General features: G+C 41.4%; 1 protein-coding gene across 1 annotated transcript in view; it reads left to right on the forward strand.

Moving 5' to 3' along the window:
* Positions 1–25,890, forward strand: part of NUP58 (nucleoporin 58) — a 73,364-nt gene that overhangs the window by 44,016 nt on the left and 3,458 nt on the right. Inside the window, exons 7-13 of the mRNA XM_007942535.2 lie at positions 4,326–4,350; positions 5,125–5,190; positions 5,515–5,689; positions 11,991–12,070; positions 13,009–13,127; positions 13,531–13,613; positions 18,524–18,725. Coding sequence (XP_007940726.1) covers positions 4,326–4,350; positions 5,125–5,190; positions 5,515–5,689; positions 11,991–12,070; positions 13,009–13,127; positions 13,531–13,613; positions 18,524–18,725 — 750 coding nt within the window. The remainder of the gene's footprint in view (positions 1–4,325; positions 4,351–5,124; positions 5,191–5,514; positions 5,690–11,990; positions 12,071–13,008; positions 13,128–13,530; positions 13,614–18,523; positions 18,726–25,890) is intronic.

Raw genomic sequence — 25,890 nt, forward strand, 5'->3', positions numbered from 1 at the left:
TCTACAAGGAGCCAGTGGTTCCCTGGGTTTGCTAGCATTAAATTTTTTATTTCTGTATTTTCCATATTTTCTTCCAAGAATAGTTAACTATGTTTTAGTCAGAAATAAACTAAGAAAAGCAGAATGTGAGCCACCAGATCACCACTTTGCAGAAGGAGCTCTCAACTTTCTGTCTTTTACGTATATACTTTTGTTGTTGTTGTTAGTTGCTATCAAGTTGATTCTGACTCATAGTGAGACTACATAGAAAAGAACAAAACACTGCCCAGTCCTGCACCATCATAACAGTTGCTATGTTTGAATCCACGTTTGCAGTCTCCGTTTCAGTCTATTTTGTTGAGGGTCTTTGTCTGTCTCACTGACCCTCAACTTTACTAAGCATCATGTTCTTTGCAGAGACTCGACCCTTTTGATGAGATGTCCAACTTGTGTGAGGCACACTCTCACCGTCCTTGCTTCTAAGGCACATTGTGACTGTACATTAAGGTAGATAGGTTCATTCCTCTGAGAGTACATGGTATATTCCGTATTCTTCACCAGCACCATAATTCTTCCATCTTCCTTATTTATTGTCCAGCTTTCACAGGCATATGAAGTGACTAAAAATACCATGGCTTGGGTCAAGTGCACCTTAGTCTTCAAAATGACATCTTTGCTTCTTAACACTTTAAAGAGGTCTTTTGATGCAGATTTGCCCAATGCATTACGTCGTTTCATTTTTTGACTGCTTGTCTTAGATGGGCTTTGATAATGGATCAAAGTAATAATTTGATAATAAGTAAAATGAAATCCTCAACAATTTCAGTCTTTTCTCCATTAACTTAAGTTGCTTATTGGTCCGGTTGTGAGGACTTTTGTTTTCTTTATGTTGAGGTGTAATCCGTACTGAAGGTTGCAGCCTTTGATCTTCATCAGTAAGTGCTTCAAATCTTCTATCAGTGAACAAGGTTGTGTCATCTGCATATCGCAGATTTGTTCACAAGTCTTTCTCCACTCTTGATACTGTGTTGTTCATGTAGTCTAGCGTCTCGAATTATTTGCTCAGCACACAGGTTGAATAAGTATGGTGAAAAGATAACAACCCTGACGCACATCTCACCTGATTTTAAATCATGCAGTAACCTCTTGTTCTGTTCAAACAGCAGCTTCTTGGTCTGTGTACAAATTCCTCATGAGCACAATTAAGTGTTTTGGAATTCCCATTCTGCACAGTGTTAGCAGTAATTTGTTATGATCCATGCCTTTGCATAGGCAGTAAAACACAGGTAAGTATCTTTTTTGGTATTCTTGGCTTTTAGCCAAGATCCACTGGCCATCAGCAATGATATCCCTCATTTTATGTCTTCTGAATTGGGTTTGAATTTCTGGCAGTTTTGTGTTGATGTACTGCTGCAACTATTCTTGAATTATCTTCAGCATAATTTTACTTAGATGGGATATTAATGATACTGTTCAGTAATTTCCTCATTTTGTTGGATTGTCTTTTTTGGAATGGACACAAATATGGCTCTCTTCCAGTTGGCTGGCCAGATAGCTGTCTTCTACATTTCTTGGCGTAGATGAGTAAGTGCTTCCAGCATTGCCTCTGTTTGTTGAAACTATAATGGGTACTCCACCAATTCCTGGATCCTTGTTTCTCACCGGTGCCTTCAGTGCAGCTTGGATTTCTTCTTCCGTACTCTTGGTTCTTGATCATACGTTACCTCCTAAAATGGTTGACTGTCAACCAGTTCTTTCTTGGTATAATGACTCTATATTCTTTCCTTCTTCTTTTGATGCTTCCTGCATCATTCAGTATTTTCCCCATAGAAACCTTCAGTATCACAACTCAAGGCTTGATTTTTTTCTTCCATTCTTTCAGCTTGAGAACTGCCAAGCATGTTCATCTCTTTTGGTTTTCTAACTGCCGGTCTTTGTACCTTTCATTATAATACTTCACTTTGTCTTTTCGAGTGCCCTTTGAAAACTTCTGTTCAGCTCTTTTACTTCATCATTTCTTCCATTCCCTTTAGCTACTAGTTTGAGAGCAAGTTTCAGAGTCTCTTCTGACATCCATTTCGGTCTTTTCTTTCATATCTTTTTAATGACCTTTTGCTTTCTTCATATGTCCTTGATGTCATCTCACAACTCATCTTGTGGTCGGTCATTAGTGTTCATTGCATCAAATCTTTTCTTGAAATCTAGATTCGGGTGGGATATATTTAGTGTACTTTGCTCTAATGGTAGCACAGTGCCTAAGGCATCTGATTGCTAACCAGAGGTTGGTGGTTCAAACCCACCAGCCACTCTGTGGAAGCAAGACTGGGCACTCTACTTCCAAAAGACTTAACCTCCTCAGAAACACAGTGGGTGTTGCTATGAGTCAGAATCAACTCAGCAGTTGTGGGTTTGTTTTTGGTTTTTGGTACTTTGCTGTCATTGACTTGCTTTAATTTTCTTCAGCTTTGCCTTGAACTTGCATGTGAGCAATTGATGGTCTGTTCTGCTGTTGGCCCCTGGCCTTGTTCTGACTGATGATGTTGAGCTCCTCTGTTGCCTCTTTCTGCAAGTGTAGTCATTTCGATTCCTTTGTGTTGCATCTGGTAAGGTCCATGTGTATTGTTGACATTTATGTTGTTGAATAAGTCGTTCTTGCAAAATTCTGTCATATGATCTCTGGCACTGTTCTTGTCACCAAGGCCATATTTTCCAACTACAGTCTGCTTTCTTTGCGCCTTTCTCATTCCAGTCACTAGTAATTATCAATGCATCTTGATTGCATGTTTCGTCAGTTTCAGACTGCAGATGTTGGTAAAAATCTTCAATTTCTTCAACTTTGATTGGTTGTGTGTAAATTTGAATAATAGTCATATTTACTGGTCTTCCTTGTAAGCGTATGGATATCATCCTATCATTGGTGGTAGTATACTTGATGTGTTCTTTTGACAATGAATCTGATGCCATTCCTCTTCAATCTGTCATTTGTGGCATAGTAGACCATATAACTGTCTGATTCAAAATGGCCATAACCAGTCCACTTCAGCTCACTAATGCCTATGATATTGAACTTTATGCGTTTCATTTCATTTTTGACAACTTCAGATTTTCCTAGAGTCATATTTCAAACATTCTACGTTCTGATTATTAATGGGTGTTTGCAGCTATTTCTTCTCATTTTGCGTTGTGCTGCATCAGCAAATTAAGGTCCTGAAAGCTTTACTCCATCCACTCTACAAAGTCTAAGGTCAACTCTACTTTGAAGAGGCAGCTCTTCCTCAGTCATGCTTTGAGTGCCTTCTACCCTGAGGGGCTCATATTCCGGCACTGGATCAGACAGTATTTCACTGCTATTCATAAGGTTTTCACTGACCGATTTTTTTTAGAAGTGGACCTGGCCACGTCCTCCTTCCTAGTTTGTCTTAGTTTGGAAACTCCACTGAAGCTTGTCCATGGGTGATCCTGCAGATATTTGAAATACCAGTGGTGTAGCTTCTAGCTTCACAGCAATAAGCAAAGCACCGTGGTGTGATACACTGACAGATGAGAGGTGGAGGTATATGGTACTGCTGATCATTGTCAATTAGGTGTTTTCATTGAGGGAGCTGTTGAAATGTCTGTGGGCATATTTGATATATCCGTATATATGTATGTAAATATAAATGTGGCTATGTGTGTGTGTATAAAATAGTTGGTTGATTTTGTAGAATGGAGAATTTCAGGTAATTAGGTCCTAGTGTTCTGTTCTCTACTGATAGGGCCTGAAAAAGTGACAGGTAAAGTTACCTAGCAGTTAAACTGTTAGGCAAGAGTATAAACTGTCTACAGGACATCACCTGTGAAAGAGGCAGAGAAAAGAATATTCTTTCCCTTGAAGGAAGTTGATGAAAACCAGCTGTGTCACATGTCTGGTGGACATGCCAGTTCTTCTGAGTTCATGACAAGTTATAACATGCCCTGAGAGGTCATCTTAAGCTGCCTTAATCGTGTGTACTTACACTTTCAAAAAAACAAAACCCATTGCTATTGAGTTGGTTTTGACTCATAACAACCCTATAGTTCATAGTATTGCTGCTCCATAGGGTTTCCAAGGCTGTAATGTATATGAAAGCAGACTGCGGCATCTTTTTCTCACAGAGCATCTGGTGGGTTTGAACCACAGACCTTTTGGTTCACGGCAGAGTGTTTAACCCATGTGGCACCACGGTTAAATTTACTTACACCTTAAGTTAGTGAATTTAAAACTTATATTAAATTTAAATTAATTAAAAGTGTTAAGTGAAAACTTCTATTTGCAAAACATTTTGCTAAATTACTTTTCTTTAAACGAAGCCCCTTGTATTTTCTAGGTGATAAAACAGGAACAAGACCAGAGTAAGTTTACAATTTATCTTTAAAATACTTTGAAGAGTTTTAATTACCAAATTATAGGCTGTCTGTACTTTCACCTAATCTGCATTTCGTTGAAGAAAGCATTTGTAAATAACTTACCAAGTGCGCTTCCCACTAGTATCTTGTGTATACTTTACCTCTATTCTGGAAGTGAAGAAGCTGAGAGGCTGAGGATTATATCAGGGAAGTTAGTGGTAGCTATTCTGTGATTGAAATCTAACTCGAGATTCCATTGCAGCTTGCCAGGTTTAGCTTGGCTTGTCCTCTCTGAGTATTTGTGACTCCCTGAAGCTATCCCTTGGTCATATCTTCTTATTTCAGTGGATAGCAAAGAACAAATCATAATTGGAACATCTCTATGTGAAAAGCTTTGTAGACTTCCTTTAATGGACACTTTAATACTTTGACTTGAATAAAACTCAATCATAGAACCTTTTGGCTAGAGGCAACTTCCTTCAACATCTCAGCCAGTCTGATTGTTTTTCTTAACCATTTAGTCAAATGTTAAGTGTATTTATAGTATGTGCCAGCCTTGTTAGATAAGAAGTCTGTATGTCAGATGAATTGTTCAAATATCTTTATTTTATGCATTAGGAAATTTGTTATGCTTTCTAAAGAACTTTGAAATGATCCAGGGATGCTGTAAATGGGAACCTTTGCTGTATTTTATCATATCTTGACACATACTTTAGTAAATGTCAACTGCTGATTCTTTTCATAGCAATGATTTTAATATATTTGTGGCCTTTTTCTTAGGGATAGTAAAGCACTGAAGGATGAAAACCTACCCCCCGTCGTCTGCCAGGATGTTGAAAATCTGCAGTGAGTATCATGTGCAATCAGATAAGTGACACGTGAGGAATTCTGAGTGCATTTTATGGGGAACATCTTTTCCTCCTGAACAGTTTGGCTTGGATTAAGATTCTAATGCTTGAAAAAATGGAAGAGGAAGCAGAGCAACAGGAATTCAAACAGTAACTGCCGCTCTTGAAAACATGTGAACTGTCGATGGTTTTAGTTGTTGTTTCTTAAACACTTGGACTAGGACCAGCTTATTTTAAGTGTACTTTTTTTCCCCTGTGGCAGCCAAAGGTGGATTTTTTTTTTTTTCTAAATGCAATTCTTTTATTATTTTTTTTTTAATAGAAAATTTGTGAAAGAGCAAAAACAGGTCCAAGAGGAAATCAGTAGAATGTCCTCAAAAGCCATGCTAAAGGTGCAAGAGGACATCAAAGCGCTGAAGCGGCTCCTGTCCCTGGCGGCCAGTGGGCTGCAGAGGAACACGCTCCTCATCGACAAGCTGAAAGGTGAAACCGCTCAGGTATACTGGCTTAAGGCACGGGGTGTTTCTTTTTGTAATTAAAAAGTTAAATCCAGACATACTTTAAAAGAATCAAGTAGCACATGTACTTTTAAATTTCTAGGATAACAGTAACGGGCAGTTTTTATTGAGTGCTTACTTGTGTACGTGATAGTGCCCTAAGCAGTTTATGTGTATTTACTTGGTTTAATTTTCACAGCAGGCCTGTATGAATGAGGTTGTTGTTGTTGTTGTTATTTGCCGTCAAGTCGCCCCGACTCATAGCGACCCCTCCTTGGGTTTCTGAGGCAGTATCTCTACAGAGGTAGGATTGCCCAGCCTTCCTTCCGAGGAGTGGCTGGTGGGTTTGAACCGCCAGCCTTCTGGTTAGCAGTCAAGTGCCTTAGGCACTATGCTACCAGAACTCCTATGAGTGAAGTAGGTATTATTATTTTCATTTGAGAAGTAAGGGAACAATATATAATGCAATATATGTTACAATATAATGTAAGGGACATTCTCTTTTGCTTTACTGGTGAAAAATGATGATAGGTAATTTTCTTGTGTTTTATAGATCACAATTATGAAATCTACTTACTCTGATCATGGCAGTCTAGAATTCTGTCCCTAAAGTTGTCTCTGGTGTTAAAATGTCCTTTACATGATAGGCCTTTTTTAATGTTGGTTCTTCAGAATGCTGTGCTCTTCATAATATTTTAAGTAAAAATTTTAAAGGTACTTACGTCTTTAGAAAGGAGCTCTGGTGGCACAGTGCCTAAGGCATTTGACTGCTAATCAGAAGGTTGCCGGATCAAACCTACCAGTGGCTTCACAGAAGGAAGATAGGGCAATCTACTTCCGTAAAGATTTACTGCCTTAGAAACCCAGTGGGTGTTGCTGTAAGTCAGAATTGACTCGATGGCAGTGAATTTGGTTTGGAGTTTTTATGTCTTTAAAAGGAGCTCTGGTGATACAGTGGCTCATGCATTTGGCTACTAACTCAAAGGTCAGCAGTTCAACCCACCAGCCACTGTGTGGGAGAAAGATGAGGGTGTCTGCTTCTGTAAAGGTTGACAGCCTTGGAAACCCTATGGAGCAGCATCCTTTAGGGGCCCTGTGTGTCGAAATTGACTCAGTAGCACTGGATTTGGTGAGATACGTCTTTAAAGGAGACCTGGTGGTGTAGTGTAAGTACTTGACTGCCCACTGAAAGGTCCGTGGTTCAAATCCACCAGCAATTCCATACAGAAAGATGTAGCAGTCTGTTTTTGTAAAGACTGCAGTCTTGGAAGCCCTATGGGCAGTTCTACTCTGTCCTATTGGGTCGCTGTGAGTCAGAATTGACTCGATGGCACTGGGTTTGGTATATGTCTTTAAGTCAACTATTAGATAATTACAATCTATTTTTTAAAATACTGTGTTACTAAAAGAGTTATGGATAGGTAGACACAGTGGCTGTAATAATGAGCTGAAGCATAGCAACATTTGTGAGGGTGAGGTAGGACTGGGTAGCGTTCTGTTCTGTTGGACATACAGGGTCACTGTGAGTCAGAACCAGCTCAGTGGCACCTAATGGCAACAGCTTAGCTGTTCTATTTGTGAGAGGGAAAAGCAGACTAAGCCATGAAGTGTTTTAAAGGGAGTTAAAAGACTGCTGTCTGCATTGAGATTTCCCAGTTTCTTACACATTCCGTATGAATAAAGTAGCCTCCCATGTCTCTTCCTTACTCATTCTTCCTTAAATATCATCAGATACAGAAGAAAAGCTTATGCTTCTAGACTGTGGAAAATATTTAGACTCTGCATAAATGTTATGTGAAATATGTAAATTTAATGTAAATTTATAATTTATAAAATAACATCACATGAAAAAGATCATTAGTGAAGGTTGAAGAGGCAAACTTGAATGGAAAAGACATAAATGTGATCTTTGGTAGGATCCATTGTAGCTCTGAAATTGAATGGCTCCATTCACAGATATTCATGAAATACCTGTTATGTGTCATGCTTGCTAGTAATAATCTTTCAGGGATAAGAAGACAACTCTTAAGCCTAGTGAAATGAGGAAAGATTTGGTAGAGTTCAAAGGTGGTAAAAGGAAGAAGAGGGTAAGGGTCAAAGAAAGCTTCCTGAGGGAGTAATAGCTACACTGTTGAGGAAATTTTGTTGGAGATACCAAGAAGTTTGATAAAATAATGCATACTTCTATTTTTGATATTTAGGAACTGTTGCTGTACCTGGTCTGATGAATTATTAATTAAAAAAAAAACTTTTCTGTGTCCCTTAATGATTCAGTGTTCATAACAGTCTCATGTGACCCATAAAATCTTTTTTTCTCAAAGCCAGCCTTTCTGAGAAATGCTCAAAACTCATTAGTTCTGGAGTGAGGAGTGGTAATTGTGATTGTGGAACCGAGAGCCTTACGGCAAAGAGAGTAATGTCTTTTAAAGATCTTGTTTTTTGGTGGGTAACTCAAGAGTTGAAATAAGTTGGGTGGTTACAGTTGTCTTTTGTGGGGAGGTTGGTGGAGGAAGGATGCCAGTAGGGGCGTTGATGTGATATTGCTGAGTTCTGCAGCATCCATTCATTCCATAACGGTCTTGTTACGTGCCAGGCACTTTAACAGGCATTGGGATGAAAATATGTGCAGCAGGTAAGGGGAGGTATTGTATATCAGTTTGGGTACTGTGTTCCAGGTCCAAGGCACGGGAGCTTGAATGGACACTTATCATCTGACCAGATGTGTTGCATCTTAAACATAGGCAGGTGTTCCCCAGGTGGTAGGAAGGAAAGCCAGCATGAGGGAGGGCATTCCAAGCCAAAGGAGCTAGGTAAGTAAAGCCATGGCAGCATGAGGTAGGCCTGTGTGAGACCCTAGGAGCAGTTGGGTACTTGAGCACTGGGTGTGCCTCTGGGCCTGGCAAGAGTGAGTGTGGAGAGAGGTGACTGTGAGCAGAGTCTAGAGCGTTCATATAAGAGTCAGGAAGCCTGAGGTGAAGACTGAAAAGGAAGCAGAAACAACCATTATACCTAGTTTGTTTGTTTTTTGAGAGGCTTGGCAGATACAGGTTGTTAGTGCAGAAAGGACACGGAGGTGACATCTTCTGACCTCCTCTTAACTTCACAAGAGGAAGACAGAATTACCCTCAGCAGCCCAGGGCTTATTCCTATGAGGCCAGACATGCTGCCACCCTCCAGCCTTTTATCAGTTCTGACACCGACTGTTCCTCCTATGGCACTCACTACTTCTCTGCTGGGTTGATAATTTGTTGCAATGACCACACAGAACTCACAGACGATATTCATGATTATGGGGTTTATTAAGGAAGTAACGGTACGATTCACATTCAGGAACGCACTTCGACGAGGACAGTCTCCCCTCTGTTGTGCCTTCAGACATGCCTCTTTGGCCCTTGGCCTCTCAGCCGGGCCTCTGCCCTGCTCGGCCAAGTGTGTTACAAAGCTCTTTTAGCTTGCTGATAAGTATATCTAGGTGCACCTCACTCTTTCATCAAGCCTCCTGCCCAAGGGCACTCAGGCCTTTTAGCTTTTTAGCTCTGTGGGCCAGGTAAGCCTGCCACTCTGTCTTGTGCCTCTTGGTTCCTCTGCATCCATCTCTCTGCTGGCTGTCTCTCTCTGCTGGGGAGTCTTTCTATGCTGGGGTGTCTCTCTCTGCCGGGTGTCTCTGCCAAGGAGGTCCAGTGCAGGGATCTCAAGTACAAGGATGCACTCTACTTCACTTCAGCTCTTCTCTCTTGATGGCAGTGAGATCTCTGTGACCCTAAAACCAAACCAAACTACTGCCATCAAGTCAATTCGACTCATAGCGACCCATCCTTGAGTTTCCAAGGCAGTATCTCTACGGAAGTAGATTGCCCATTCTTCCTTCTGAGGAGTGGCTGGTGGGTTTGAACCCTAGGAAGGCCCATTTTTCAGCCTGGCAGAGTGACATAACTAACAAATCCCAACATCAGAGTTCTGCATACCTTATTTGTATGGTCCTACCCAGTAATCTGGTGGGAGTTAAAAAGATTACAAAGTAATTCACTGCACCACAGAGAATATAAATTTATTTTTTAATAAGAGAAACTTAAATAATGAGTGAGAAAGCAGTGAAATGGTAAGAATGTGGAATGTAAGAGGAGAAAGCAGAATATTAGTTTTGAAAAGCTGTTAACTGGAAGATGGAAATGGCGCTGAGGCAGGGTAGAAGGCAACATAAACCAAAAGAACCCCAACTCACTGCCATTGAGTTGGTTCTGACTCACAGCGACCCCCAGTGGGTTTCTGAGGTGGTAAATCTTTACAGAAGTAGATTGCCCCGTCTTCCTTCCGTGGAGCAGCTGATAGGTTTGAACCACCAGCCTTATGGTTAGCAGCCAAATGCCTTAGGCACTGTGCCACCAGAGCTGCTTAGAAGGCAACACAGGAATGGCTCAGCATGACTGATTTAAGGCATTCAGGCCGCCTGGATGCACGTCTCAGTTTTTCCAGCTACATGGCAGTGGTGACTGCCAAGGGGACAGGGAGGCCACATCTTCCAACCTTCTCTAACTGCACAAGAAGACAGAATCGCTCTCAGTAGCCCAAGGCCTGTTCCTGCAAGGCCAGGCATGCTGCCTCCCTCCAGCCCTTTCACAAACCGTTCCTCCCGCAGCACCACCTCTCTGCTAGGTTTGATAATTCACTGCAGTAGCCACACACAACTCACAGTTTATGGGGTTTATTAGGGAAGCACGAAGCTATAAGGCAAGTTCAGGAACAATGCTTAGTCTCTCTCAGCCCGTCGTCTCTCTCCCAGCAGTGCGTGTCTCTCGGTATCTCTTTCTCAGCAGCATATGTCTTTTGTTGTCTCTTTCTCAGCTAGTGGTCAGAGAGACACCTTCTGCCTTTAGGAGGCTTCCTTTTGAGCCTGGCAGAGTGACCAAGCTAACCAATCCCAGCATCAGAATTCCATACACCTGAGAGAGAGCGAACTTCCCAGAAAATTTCTTTGTGCTGGTCCCAACAGAAATACCCCAGGGGGATAACTAATAATCGGGAGCTACTTGGTTGCTCATGGCAAATTCCACCATGGAGTTTACAAAGACTTACGGCTGGAAAAGCCATACCAGGTAATTTACTTCACTGCAGTGACTTACTTAATATCAGTGTAACTCCATTTCTTCGTCTGTAAAAAAGGTAGCTTCTGTAGTAGTTCTTACAGCAGTACCTACAGTGTTGTTGTTAGTTGCTGCCGAATTGATTCAGACGCATGGTGACCCCGTGTGTATCAGAGGAGATGTGTGTTCTGTAGGGTTATCAAGACTGTGACCTCTTGGAGACAGATTGCGAGGCCTTTCTTCCAAGGCACTTCTGGGTAAGTTTGCACCGCCACCCTTCAGTTAGTAGTTGAGCTCTTAACTGTTTGTGCCATCCAGGGTCTCCTCATACGTGCATGATGGGGTTATCATCAGGGATTAACTGTGAAAATATAAGGAAGCCTTAGCATAGTGCCTGGTACATAGTAAGCATCTGGATGTTAACTGATGCCGTCATCAGCCTCACTGTTATTGTCACCACTTCCTTCCTTTTTTTAAATAGAATTTTCTACACTATATATTAAAGAAGATTTTTAAAATAGTAGCGGAATCTTTCTGGCCGAGTTAGCTTCATGAATCCTACAGAAATCTGTAGCTTCTTGAATTGATCAACAGCTGAACATAATTATCACGAAGGATGTTTGTCTTTACCTAGTGCTGCTGTTACAGGAGTACCACACGTGGGCGGCTTTAATGAACAGAAGTTTATTTCTCACAGTTTCGGAGGCTAGAAGTCCGAATTCAGGGCGCAGCTTGAGGGGAAGGCTTTCCCTCTGTCGGCTCTGGGGGAAGGGCCCTGTCTCTTCAGCTTCTATACCTGAGTCCTTCGGCAAACCTGTATCTTCTCTGTTTGGGCTGGCTGGCTTAATCTGCTCTTTCATATCTCAAAAGAGGTACATTTAAGATACACCTCACACTGAGATCTGGCCTTGTTAATGTGCCAAGAAAATCACTTCCCAGAGGGGATTAAGATTCCAGGGTTCAGTTTTACAACACAAATTGGGGGTATATAGGGGCTCAGTTCAATCCATAGCAAAGCAGAAGTGAACTTTGTCTTTTCTGGAAAACAGTTTTAACAACTTTTTACAGAACAGCTTCACCGATGGTATGGTCTCTCCTCGTGAACCTCCACAGATGGCACCGTTTGATGCACCTGCCCAGGTGTAGTTGGTATTTCAGCCTAACTCTAACTGACTTCTTCTTCTTTTTATTTTATTTTTTTAAAACCTCTGGTACATCAGGAGTTAAAAAATGCTGAAATAGCTTTAAGGACTCAGAAAACACCACCTGGCCTTCAACATGAAAACACAGCTCCTGCTGAGTAAGTTACCACATTTTCTGAACACAGCTTCTCACTGAGAGAACACAGGACAGGAGGGGAGAAGCCCTATGTTGTCACCTATCTAGTAGGTGCAGCTGGGCTTTGTAAGCAGTTTTCAGGTTTTCCTATTGAGTTCTCGTAACCACCTTAGCGGGTAGTTTATTGTCACCATTTCACTGATGGGTAAGTGAAAGCTAAGAGGGCTGATCTTTTCTGTCTCTCTCTTTCCCGAGCCTCAGTGTCCAGAGTTTGTTTGTTTGTTTATTTTGTTAACTTTTGATTGTGGTTCCGTGAACGTTTATACAGTCCACAAAGATGCCGTTCGACATCCTGCTTGGGAGAGCTAATCCTTTAACCACTGTCGTGCTGTTACACTTCATCTGAATGCTGTTCACAGGGAATATCCCTGTTCATTCCACTGTATTAAATTTTGCAAGTAGAGGAAGGTTCTATTTTTACTCTTTTTTCTATTTTACGTTCCCTTTGCCTAACACTGGTATGGTATTGTTAACCAAACGACAGACCTCATTTGAATGTGACCAACTTCTCTCCTGATGTCCTCTTTCCACTCTGGAATCTTGTTGAGGATGCATTTACTTGTTGTTCCTCCTAATCTACTCCCTATAGGCACTATTCATGCTTTCCTGACCTTGATACTTTTGAAGAGTATTAAGTTGTTTTGTAGAATAGCCTTTCATTGGGATTTTCACTCAGAATCTGAGTAAGGAGATGTATTTGTTTTTGATACCTTGATAACTTATGATATAAGGGTTTTTAATTCCATAATGGTATCTACGCCACTTGAAGATACATGACATCATCTGTCTAATCAGAGGGCCTACTCAAACGGGGCAATGATTGATTTATTTGGCATATAGAAGAGAAAGGAAATAATGTTTTAAAAACTCTGATCTGGTTTCTAAAATGTTTTTATGTAGCTACTTCAGAATCTTGGTTCAGCAGTTTGAGGTTCAGCTTCAGCAGTACAGACAGCAGATCGAAGAACTAGAAAACCATCTTGCCACTCAAGCAAATAATTCACATATAACCCCTCAAGGTAACACGCTTCTGTGGAATTTTTTTCAATAGACTTTTTTTTTTTTTTCGGTAGAAGAGGGGTGAAACTATAGTTGTGCAGAAGATATTCTCATTAACTTCCTTGTCTTAAGCTGCCATAAGTAGATTTTCTTAATGGAGCTTGACTACATCTTTGTTCCCAGTAAATATGAAGTGCTTTGTTCTGAGCTGTGTTAACAAGGGCTGGCCTGCCCACCTCCCCTTTCCCCTGGTTACTAGTGTAGACTTCCCTCTCTATTAGTCTGTTGTCTTCTCTGTCATTCGTGTAGTTTTTTTCTCTTAGCACATTCACAGTACTGAAAATGGAACTTATAAATAATTTTAAAAATAAAGTTTATTGCATCATATGTATGTTTGTGTAATAATATAATTTTCTTTTATAGATTTGTCAATGGCTATGCAGAAAATTTATCAAACATTTGTAGCTTTAGCTGCACAACTTCAATCTATTCATGAAAATGTAAAGGTAAGTTTTCATTGCCAGTTCATCTGTCTGGATAACTTTTATCTCCCCAAATGTAGAATTTGTTCATTTGGGGAGGAAAGTCTCCGCATTTATTACAGAAATAGCTAAAATTTCATATAAGTGAAAAAACCACACCCCAAAAAATATAGTCCATAATCATACACAGACACAACCGTTGATAATAGATACTCATTTTCAGAAAGATCCTAGGGTTTATCTTATATATGCAATGCGCTGTTTAACCTTTTTCAACAGTGCCTTGTGAGTACCTTCCCATGTTAGTGCATGTGGTTCTTCAGCATCACTTCGTAGTTTCTTAAGATTTCACTGTGTGTGTGTGTCTGTGTATGTTTAACCCACCCTCTGCGCTCAAACATTTCAGTTGTTGCCATCCTTGACCGCTATAAACAGCGCTCCAAAGAAGAAACATTCTTGGCTGCAAATGCATTTTGTCCTGCCTTGATTTTATATGCATTTTAAATGGCTATTGACCACTGCATAAAAAACTCGCTTCCAACATTCTCCCTTCTAAATGCATGAAACTGTATTATGCTTGTTAAATTATGGAAAGAAGGTAATTTGTCACGGAATATTTTGACCCACATGGATAATGCGCTAGTTGTGTTTTTTTTTTTTTAATTTGTGTAAGTGCGATGTTACACAGAAATTTATTTTTTCCAACTAATCAAGCACATGTAATGACATTATTTCTTGGAGTTCTATGTGGTCAAAATCACTAAATTTTAAAGCACCCACAGCTGAGTCCAAATAAACTATTACCTATATAGAGTTAATTCTGATTATCATAATTTTCATTTTTATTTTAATCTGATGCATGGTCGCAGAATTTTTTTTTTTTTTTTAGGATTTGGGTGAAGATATACAGAGTAAATTCACTTTTCATACAGCAGTTCACATATACTTTGTCTCATGTCATTGACCAAAATTTACAATGCAGCAGCTCCCCTCCCACTTCCTCCCCATAGTTACCTCCTCCCAGTGTCCATCCCTTCATACTCTTCTGCACCCTGCGCTATCTCCCTGTGCATAAGCAGCCCTTCCTTCTCCCATGATTGTTCTCTCCAGGGCGTGTGTCTACTTGAGGTAAATGTTTAACTCACATGTCTGTACTTTGTTTGGCTGGAAACCACAGTTGTGGGTTCAATTCCAGACCTAAAGGGCAGCTAGGGGCCATAGTCTCAGTGGTTACACCAGGCTCTATTGGACCAGCAAACCTGGTCTCCACCTTCTTTTTTTTTTTTTGGCCTCCAAATGATTTTGAGTTTTGTTCCACATTGTTCTCCCTCTTCATGCAGGATCTCCTACATCCCTTCCAAGTGGATGGCAGTGGTAGCTGGGCACCATCTAGTTCTTCTGGTCTCATAGTTATATAGGTTGCAGATCGGATGGTATACCAGTCGCTGGGACTGATTGTTTCCATTAATTTTGGTTTTCTTCTTGACGAGGAGAGACCCGTTGTTGCATCTAGATGGCAGCTTCCTAGCTTTTAAGGTCCCAGTCGCTACTCGCCAAAGTAGTAGGTGGAACAATGTTTTGTATAGTATGTTATGCCAATTGAGCTTGATGTCCCCTGCGACTATGGTCCCAAGCCTGCAGGATCAACTACTCGGTCCCTCTGGGTAGCTGGCTTGGTCACAGAATTTTTGTAGAATTAAATTACACTTAAATTATACTATTTTTGAAGTGACAGCGTACTTCAAACCTTTAGCTTTAATAGATTTCAGACCAAATCTTTAATATAATTTCTTTTTAAGGGAGGAATTTTTTTTATCAGATTTTTTTGGGTTTTTTATTAATCAGTCTATAATAAATATGACTAAAGCAAAAAAAACCAAACCCACTGCCATCAAGTCGATTCTGACTCATAGCGACCCCCGTTGGGTTTCCCAGGCAGTAAATCTTTGCGAAAGTAGATTGCCCACTCTTGCTTCTGTGGAGTGGCTGGTGGGTTTGAACTACCAACCTTCTCATTAGCAGATGCCTTAGGACTAGCTTTTTTCAAGTGCTGCATTGTTACTTTGAAGGCTGTTGTACAAATGTTCCCCCGTCCTCCCTCAATTTTTATTAGAGTCCTGGTGTGGTGCACATCGTTCATGTGCTCGCTGCTGAGAGGTTAGCAGTTCAGGTCCACCCAGAGGAGCTGCAAAAGAAAGCCTTGGTTGTCTGCCTCCAAGAGGTCAGCCGCTGAAAGCTCTGTGGAGCACGATTCTACTCTGGCACATGGGTTGCCATGAGTCGGAATGTTTGGACTCCATGGCAACTGGTTTTGGCTTTTTAATTTTTATTACAGAAGTTTTCAAATACATACAAAAGTTAGACTGGTATTATAATAAACATCCAGGGATTCACCCAGTTTCAGCCATTACCGAGATCCTAAAGGTCTTGTTTTATCAGTTCTCCACACAGAGAGCTTTTTCCCCAGCGGTACCATAGGCAAAGGAGCTCTGCTGGCATAGTGCTTAAGGCATTTGACTGTTAACCAGGAGGTTGGCTGTTCAAACCCACCTGTCACTCCACAGAAGGAAGATGGGGCAATCTACTTCTGTAAAGATTTACCGCCTTGGAAACCTAACAGGGGTGACTATGAGTTGGAATCAATTTGATGGCAGTGGGTTTTGGTCTTATCTTAGAGCAAATCCCAGAAATGTCTTTTCTAACTATGCATGCTTTTTCGATGGCACTTTCCCTGCTCTGGTTCCACTTTGGTGGAAACCTACCTTTTTTGTGTAACATAACCTTCAGACAGATATTCTCCCATAGAGCCCCAGGTCATGTTGGACAAACTTAACCTGAAATTTTGACATGCCCTTTTTTCATATGTATCCAAGAACCAAAGAATGCTTTGTGAACATCTAAACATTTATGTTCAGTTGAGTTTAGTGAGCAAACTAACTATAAATCCTAGGCTGCTGCATTTCCCATAGAAATCTCACAAGTGTTTCTTCATTCCTTTTCCATATTTTACTAGATGGTCTGATAACAGACTTAAGCCACATTACCTGGACAGTCCTCAGTGGTGTTAGCAATCTTGGAAGTTTTAGTGATGAATTAATTAAGTCATAGTTGATGTCAGTGTTTTGAAATAGCTATCTTATGTTTTTCCAGTTTCTAAGGCAGGTCATTACTTCTCAGCATCTGAAGTAGAACTAAAATTTACTGGGAACTAATACCAGACACTGTTGGGGTGTGTTGGTGTCAATTGCACTGAAAAAGAGAGGGTGGAATTGTGGGAGATCAGTTCTAACAGGGCTAATTTTTCTCTGTGTCACACGCCCTGCACTTCCCCAGCTTTAAGCCCTACACAGGCCGCTTTAGTTCCTTCTACAGGAATAAAGTCTGGGGCTGGAACATCAAATCCTGAGACTCAAAAAAGAGCACTATGGCTTCCACAGTCTATACATAGCAGTTAGATTGCTGATTTGATTGCTAACTGGAAAGCTGGTGGTTCAAATCCACCAGCCACTTCGCAGAGGAAGGACTGGGCAGTCTGCTCCCGTAAAGATTGACCACCTTGGAAACCCAACGCGGGTCACTATGAGTTGGAACGGACTCGATGGCAGTGGGCTTGGTTTTTGTTTCTGTTTTTAAGAACAGATAGGAAATGGGGATATTTTACATGTCTTCAGAAAGTGGTATAAACCCTATCTAAATGAAGTTCAACATTGAAGGAAAGTGTTCAGTGATTCTGAAATTGAAACAGGTTCGTTTGCGCCATTGGCCTTCGTCAGGGCCTCCCCTTCCAGCTCGTCTCCCCCCTCCCTTCTCTCTCCTCCCCTTGCTCCTTTCCTTCGTTTCTGTTACACCGGCTCAGAGTGACTTGTCCTCACTGTGCACCATTCAGCCAGTAATCCCAAGGCAGCAGCCCACTCACATCCTCTGCTCAGGTAGCATCTTGTTTTCAGCATCACCCAAGCCTTTTAAAAACAGGTGTTTCACAGTTACATATTTAATGCTGCCTGGTTTTCTTGATTATTAATAAGCTTTTTGAGTCCAAAGGTTATCACAGATATGACATTTGGGAAACATTTTTTCATAAAGAAAATGGAGTAAAATGCAGTTTTCAGTATTATTTTGCCTGTCAGAAAGTTAGCTGATTTTTTGCACAGGGCTCAAAGCCAGACTCTTGTCGGCAACATGTAAAGTGACGGAGATAGGGAGAAGAGTGCTCAGGGGAGCAGTGACTCTCACCCCACTTCCCGCGCCAGCATGTAGCACTGCACGCTGATTTGCAGTGTAGATAAAATGTATCATGTGGACAGTTTCTGTTCTGTGATCTAGTCTTGGTGGTGCACTGGTTAAAGCACTTGGTTGTAAACCAGAAGGTCAGCAGTTTAAACCCACCAGCTGCTCTGCTGAAAAGCGATGAGGCAATCTGCTTCTGTGAAGATTGCTAGCCTTGGAAACCTGATAGGGCAGTTCTACTCTGTCCTCTAGGGGTGCCGTGAGTTGGCATGAACTCAGTGGCAGCAGGTTTGGTTTGGGCTTTGCTTCCGTAAAGATTGGCCGCTTTGGAAACCTTATAGGGCAGTTCCACTCTGTTCTACGGGGTCACTATGAGTCGGAATTGACTTTGAGGCAGTGGGAATTCTGTGATCTGTCTTTAATAGTTTATTTCTTGTTGTTGTTGTTGTTATGTGCCATGGAGTCAGACCCAACTCATAGCGACCCCTCCTTGGGTTTCCAAGGCAGTATCAGTACGGAAGTAGATTGAACAACCTTCCTTCCGAGGAGTAGTGGCTGGTGGGTGTGAACCACCAGCCTTCTAGTTAGTAGTCAAGTGCCTTAAACAGTATGCTGCCAGAGCTCCTAGCTTATTTTTAGTTGTATCTATTCACCTATTACCCAAGTCAGCACAGAGCTTGATAGGCATTTTTTCTGCATTCCTCTAGGTGCTCAAAGAACAGTACCTTGGCTACAGGAAAATGTTCTTGGGTGATGCCATAGATGTGTTTGAAGCCAGGCGAGCAGAAGCGAAGAAGTGGCAGAGCACACCCAGAGTGACAACGGGACCCACACCTTTCAGCAGCATGCCAAATGCAGCCGCCGTTGCCATGGCTGCAACTCTTACGCAGCAGCAACAACCTGCTCCAGGTCTGAACGCATTCAAGTTATAGCTTCTTACTGGGAAAATGCAGAACAGTTGTGTGCATTTTGATAAGTCTTCCTTTTATGTCAGCACTGAAGACATTTTTATGAATAGCTGTCCCAATACAATCTGACAATTGTGATGGACACAATTACGAACCATATACCTGATACAAAATGCAGGGTAGTCTTAGCAATAACTGTACATCAAGTAGACACACGAACATTGTTAATTTACTTAATGGTATTTGCTGTATTGCTACAAATGCCCTTTAGACCCTGGTGTTTCACTACTGAGCTATATTTAGAACTAACATTAGATTCTAAAACTGTGATCGTATCTTTTATTGTTTTACAGTCAGAGATAACCCAGCCATACGCTACAGTTTTCTTATATGATAGGGAGAGATGGTGCATTCTGGTCTTCCTTATACATAGTGATGGTAAACTACCTACATGCAGGACGAAGGACGTTTCTGTTGACGGAAGGTGTGTTGAAGATGAGTAGGTTTGTTGGTGTGCATGTTGACTGGAAGCAGAGTACAGGCCCTCTAATCTAAATTTTGAAAGCAATACATGCTAGAATTATTTGTAACTTCTTCAGAATGAACAGAACAGTAGCAAAAGCAGGATAAAGATACATCAAGATGCTCTAGATTGCCGTGAGACAGGAACTGGGAGCTCAAGTAGATGGAATCATTGGTGAGATGTTAGAAGGCTGATAACTTTAGTACTTGGTTTAATTCCACTTCTGAGCAGAGGAACAATTTTGTGGTCCAAGTCTATATGATTTTTGTGGTCTAGTTATGTCATGTTCTGAGGTTACCCCATTGTCTGTCTTTTCACTCCTGCAAACCCCTTTTGTTTGGTTTCACATTTGATGTAGAAAATAGAGTCTTAATGGATATTGGTGTTTTTCTTTAGTCATTTATGAATTTTAGGTATAGCAGGTGTCCTTCTGACACGTTGGCTAAGAGTCCCATTTAATGCAGTAGTAAATTATAGTACAAAAAAATAAAAATCTCTGTCTAGATGAATTGCATTTAGGCTCCCTCTCCTACAATTTCCACTATTGGCAGCTTATAACATTATCCTCCCCATTTGGCAGTGACAGGCACAGCATCAGGAAGAGGTTGATGTGGGTGGTGCATGCCAGATCCTCTGTTGTCCCTGCTCTGGACTCAGATGGATGGCACTCCCACCATGTGGTGCCTCTCCAGCTGGCTGGAGTGTCAGATTCCCTTTTCAAGCCAGGAAGGGAAAAAGTATTGTGGGATTGATTTCTCTGGGAATCAGTCCTGTAATTGATAGCCGTCTGTTCACACGATTATTTCACCAGATAATCAAACCAGCTGCAGTACGAATTTATGTTTTAGAACCAGTATTAACCACTAATCAGATAACTGTGGGTTTAGTGTCTATTTAAAGTGTTCTTTAGACAAGTATAATGGAATTTCATTCTAAGATGGAAGACTTAAGAAAAGTCAGTTATCTAAAATGTTATGCTGTCAGTGCATTACTCTATGGCATGCAATTAAAATTGGAGCAAAACCACCTATCAAACGGGATTTTTAAGAACTCACATAGGTGATCTTGAGCAGTTTGTAGGTTCATACATTTTGGGCTCATGGATGTATGTGGATTTATGTTCATTCAGTAACTATGAGTGCCTGCAGTGTCCTGGACCCAGGGGATGCAAAGATAAGCAAGACAGATGTGGTCCTAGTTTCCTGGGGCTGCTTAACACAACATAAGGTGGGTGGCTTTAAAAACCAGAAATTTATTTTCTCACAGTTCTGGAGACTGGACGTTCAAGCCAGGGTCTCTGCTGTGTTGGTTCCTTGTGGAAGCTTTGAAAGAGGAACTAGTTGATGTCTCTCACCTCGCTTCTCAAAGCCATCACCATCCTTGGCATCCTCTCCTGCTGACAGATGTATCTCTTGTTACATGCTGTCTTCCCCATGTGACTTGTTCTGTCTGTCTTCCCCTTTATGAGACACCACTCAGAAGAGATTAGGATTAGGATGTAGCCTGCGTCAGTTTGATCTCATATTAACTTAATAATGAAAGAAAGACCCTCTTTCCCAACAAGATTACATTCACAATGTACAAGCATTGGACTTCAGCATATCTTTTGCTGAAACATAGTTTAATCCATTGTTCTTCCATGGTGGTGGGCGTTGGCTTCGTGTAGAGTAAGTCAGTGCAGGGAGCCCATTGTCCCTCCATGGTGGTGGATGTTGGCTTCATGTAGAGTGAATGAGCGCAGGGAGCCCGTTGTCTCTCCATGGTTGGCTTTGTGTAGAGTGAATGAGCACAGGGAGCCTGGTGTCCCTCCATGGTGGTGGACGTTGGCTTCGTGTAGAGTGAATGAGCTCAGGGAGCCCATTATTTCTCCATGGTGGTGAACGTTGGCTTTGCGTAGAGTGAATGAGTGCAGGGAGCCCATTGTCCCTCCATGGCGGTGGATGTTGGCTTCATGTAGAGTGAATCAGTGCAGGAATCCCATCGTCTTTCCATGGTGGTAGGCGTTGGCTTCGTTTACAGTGAATGAGTGCAGGGAACCCATTGTCCCTCCATGGCAGTGGGCGTTGACTTCACGTAGAGTGAATCAGCATAGGGAGGCCATTGTCCCTCCATGGCGGTAGGCGTTGGCATCATTTAGAGTAAATGAGCGCAGGGAGCCCATTGTCCCTCCGTGATGGTGTGCGTTGGCTTCTTGTATAGAGTGAATGAGCGCAGAGAGCCCATTGTCCCTCCGTGGCAGTGGGCGTTAGCTTCATTTAGAGTGAATGAGCACAGGGAGCCCGTTGTCCCTCCATGGTGGTGGACGTTGGCTTTGTGTAGAGTGAATCAGCATAGGGAGCCTGTTGTCCCGCCATGGCGGTGGGCACTGGGTTCATGTAGATGAGTCAGCATAGGGAGCCCGTTGTTCCTCCATGGTGGTGGACTTTGGCTTCGTGTAGAGTGAATGAGCTCAGGGAGCCCATTATCTCTCCATGGTGGTGAACGTTGGCTTTGTGTAGAGTGAATGAGTGCAGGGAGCCCATTGTCCCTCCATGGTGGTGGATGTTGGCTTCATGTAGAGTGAATCAGTGCAGGAATCCCGTTGTCTTTCCATGGTGGTATGCGTTGGCTTCGTTTGGGAGCTCTGGTAGCATAGTGGCTAAGACACTTGCCTGCTAACCAGACGGCTGGTGGTTCAAACCCACCAGCCACTCCTCGGAAAGAAGGTTGGGCAATCCTACTTCTGTAGTGATACTGCCTCGGAAACCCAAGGAGGGGTCGCTATGAGTCGGGTTTGACTCTACGGCACATAACAACAACAACATGAGTTGGCTTCGTTTAGAGTGAATGAGTGCAGGGAACCCATTGTCCCTCCATGGCAGTGGGCGTTGACTTCGTGTAGAGTGAATCAGCATAGGGAGGCCATTGTCCCTCCATGGCAGTAGGCGTTGGCTTCATTTAGAGTGAATGAGCGCAGGGAGCCCATTGTCCCTCCATGGCAGTGGGAGTTAGCTTCATTTAGAGTGAATGAGCACAGGGAGCACATTGTCCCTCCATGGTGGTGGACGTTGGCTTTGTGTAGAGTGAATCAGCATAGGGAGCCTGTTGTCCCTCCATGGTGGTGGGCATTGGGTTCATGTAGAGTGAGTCAGCATAGGGAGCCCGTTGTTCCTCCATGGTGGTAGACGTTAGCTTCATTTAGAGTGAATGAGCGCAGGAGCCCGTTGTCCCTCCATGGCAGTGGGCGTTGGGTTCACATAGAGCGAGGCAGCACGGGGAGCCTCCTGCTCACGTGCTCTTTCTCTCGTTTTTGCCAGGCTTTGGGGAAAGTGACTGCTTCCCTTTTGAAGCTCATGTGAAGGGCTTTCTAATCAGGAGGCAGGAATTGTAATGTAGCGATCTGAATAGTCTCACAGTTTTTCCATTTTGAATAGTTTGGATTTTCGGAACTGAGGCACTAAACAAGTGTGGTAACAAGTCTGTATTATGTTTTTCCCTTTTGTCTCTCAGGGTTTCCCTATCTCCAAGTCCGTTCCCTCTCCCAGTCAGGATTTTACTCATGTCACCATTACCATGAACTGTGTGAACTCTGTTAGATACACACCGAATGACTTTGAGTTACAGCCCACTTAGAAGTGTCCCAGTAGGTTGCCTTCTGCTTTGTACCCAGTGAGTTATCCCTCCAGTCCTGTGACTGTCATGGGATCTTTTTGTTAAGAGCCAGTACCCCATTTTGAAGACCATGGTTATGATGTTAGGTAGAGCCTGTGCACTGTGTTTATATGTCCCTGTTGATCTGTGCAAGATTTTGAGTTTTCAGCAGGGTTTTGTCTTCTTTGTCTTCATTAATGTACATATAGGCACAGAGCAGGTAGTTTTTACACTGCTACCTTCTGAAGATGGTTTATATATAGTCTTTCTTGGAGGCAGAAGAGTGGTTTCACATGACTTCTCGAGCCTTTGTAAAGACTTTGTTGATGGAAATATAAAATAGGGCTCAGGCACGTGTGATTTAAGGTTACTAGCCCTGAAGTCTGAAGAGTATTGGTGAAAAGCCTGCAGGCCATCCGTGTACACACTAAGCATCGATACATGCCGCGGGGCGTGTAGCTAGATCCTGAGTACACTTGTTGACAAGTGCCCCGCCCACCTCCGGCCTCTTAAGCAGCTCATGGAGACAGTCATATTAAGCTTCTCAGTATAATTTCTACTTAGAGTAGGTTTTTTTTTAAGGTAACGTTTTGGGATTGAGTTTTGCTGTTGTGTTTTGAGTATTTTGAAAGTTCTTGATGTTTCTATAAGACTTTTCTCATGTGACTTAGCTGCTGTGTTTAAGGCGCAAGGAGCCATTTTGGGAATTCCTACTTTGTAGCTTGTAGTGCAGGTTTGGAAATTTAAGGTGTAGTGTTACATAGGAAATTTTAAGTATTGCATCTTAGTTTTTGGTGGTTTTGTGATTTTATTGTACTTAATAACCAAAGGAACATTCCCCATTAAATCAGTAAGAGTAATGAAACCTTTCAAATTGGGGAGAAGATGATGTTCTTTTTGTTTTTAAGAAAAGTTATTGTTTCAAAATATGACTTAGGAGTAACCATACTAAGTCCATTAGGCATTTCGAGTGACCATGGAAAATTTGAAAGAATCTTTAGCACTTTAATCCTTTTCCTGTGAATGCCATTTTACTTATAACTAAGTAGAATTTATTCTGGAAAATATGAGTTGCAGTGCTAAACCTGATTTTGTTGTGTGTGAATATATTATATGGTAACTTTTGTAAAGTGTTTCTCGACATGAAGATTTCACTTTGGGCAATCATTGGGATATACTACTACTGACTTGGTTTTATTTATGGATCTAAGCCTCTCATTGACCATTCAGATTCTGAAGCAGACTTCTTGAAGTGTTTTTGTATCTTTTGCCTAAAGGATTTAGATTCTGCTTTCTAGTAGTGAAAATAATTTATACGGTGGCCAGAGTGGAATATTTGAATACTTTGGAATGGAAGATATTTATCATAAGTTTTTACTATTAAAAATGTTATACATTTACCTACTAGTTTTATAAACGATGTAGCCTTCAGAATTTGCTAGAAGGTACAAAACTCAAAATACCACGTACCTGTTGTGCAATGGAAAGTCTTGTCACCATTATGTACGAGTTCTTGGTTATCTGGATCCTGAATATTGACGATTGGAGAAACTGTTTAGTGCTCTTCCAAGCGGACTCCCACGCCACAGAGAGTGTGGGGTTCAAGGGCTGAGGGTGTGGTGTGCGCTGTTCTCGAGGGTCTTCCACCAGCAGTGCCTCCTGTTAACATACGACACCGAAGTCTTTCACTGTTAAAGAAACTGGACATGTGTTTTCTACATATTATTTTTGTTAGCAGTGAGAAAGAAATACGCCGAGTTTCTTTTTCCTATAGTAACATTTTACAAAAGAGCTGCTAGGCAAATATTTTATTCTCAAACTAGTCTCAAACTGGATATAAAAAATTGAAATCCTTTTTTAATTTATTTTTTTAATAGTTGTATTAAGAACTTTGGCTGCTATTCATCATTCTTTTATTTTTGGGGTAGAAGCTATTTGAAAAGTCCAGTTTCTGTCCCAGTGTAGCAAAATGTAGTTCCCTTGATTCTGTTTTGTTTTTTTTAATGCTTTGTGATTTTATACAACCTTCTGAATGGACAGACCTCATTCTTCATTGGACAGCTGGAAGGCTTTGATTTTGTTGAAAAGTTTAAATTTCAATCTGTCCACACTACTTTGGCAGTCCCCTGAACTTTGAAATGCACTGATCACTGTGCTTGAAAAAGATAAGACTGAAGATTGTACTATGAAATTTATTGACTAATTTTCATAAATTATCAAATGAGAGTTTTAGATTTTTGTATTCTGCTTAGTTAAGGGGTGGGGGGAAAGTAGTTACAAAGAGAGGCTATAGTAAGTTTGATGTTACTCTTGCCAAACAAACTTGGCCAAAATCTTTAAAGGAACCATGGGAAAAGGGTAACAACTGTTTTGCATCCAAGTACATTTTCCCAAATGTTGGAAAGGAACTTCTGAATTGAAATCTTGAATGTACTGAATCTGTCAAGGTGCACCTCGGTGCCTTTGTAATTGTTCATCCATCTGTCTTCTTGAATCAGGTGGAAAGTGGTGTCGTGTAGCAGAGCTTCTCAAGGGAACTCAGTTAACACTTTTGTGAACAAATTGGATTGTCATGTCACTGTGTAATTGACTTGCTTTAAAATGAACAATAAATTTAATAAAATAAAACATTGTCCTGTTTTCTATCTATTTATTGTATATATCATTTATATTTCATCTGAGAAATGATGCCTAGTGTTTTGGTCCTCACTCCTGTGAAGTAACATGATAGCTTTGCCATGTTAGTGCCAGTCTCTTTCTGTCCCTTGAGACTGGACTTTAATAGTAAGGAGCTCGTTTTTAAAAAAGTCAAAACCTTTACTTATAACACCAACCGATCTTACCAGAAAACAAGTGGAAACAGCTAAAACAATTCTAGATGTAAATCTAAAACAAAAACAGCCATGATTTAAAATACATTAGAGATTTCAAATTATTTAGTAGGTTTCAGCTTCCAATGTCATAAGACTATTTCATTTGTTTAGCATTGAACAGGTTAATTTAAAAATTGGTT

The sequence above is a fragment of the Orycteropus afer genome, unplaced genomic scaffold (genome assembly GCF_000298275.1).
Source record: "Orycteropus afer afer isolate SDZICR_OR568_19922 unplaced genomic scaffold, OryAfe1.0 scaffold00092, whole genome shotgun sequence".
NCBI classification, from domain to species: Eukaryota; Metazoa; Chordata; class Mammalia; order Tubulidentata; family Orycteropodidae; genus Orycteropus; species Orycteropus afer.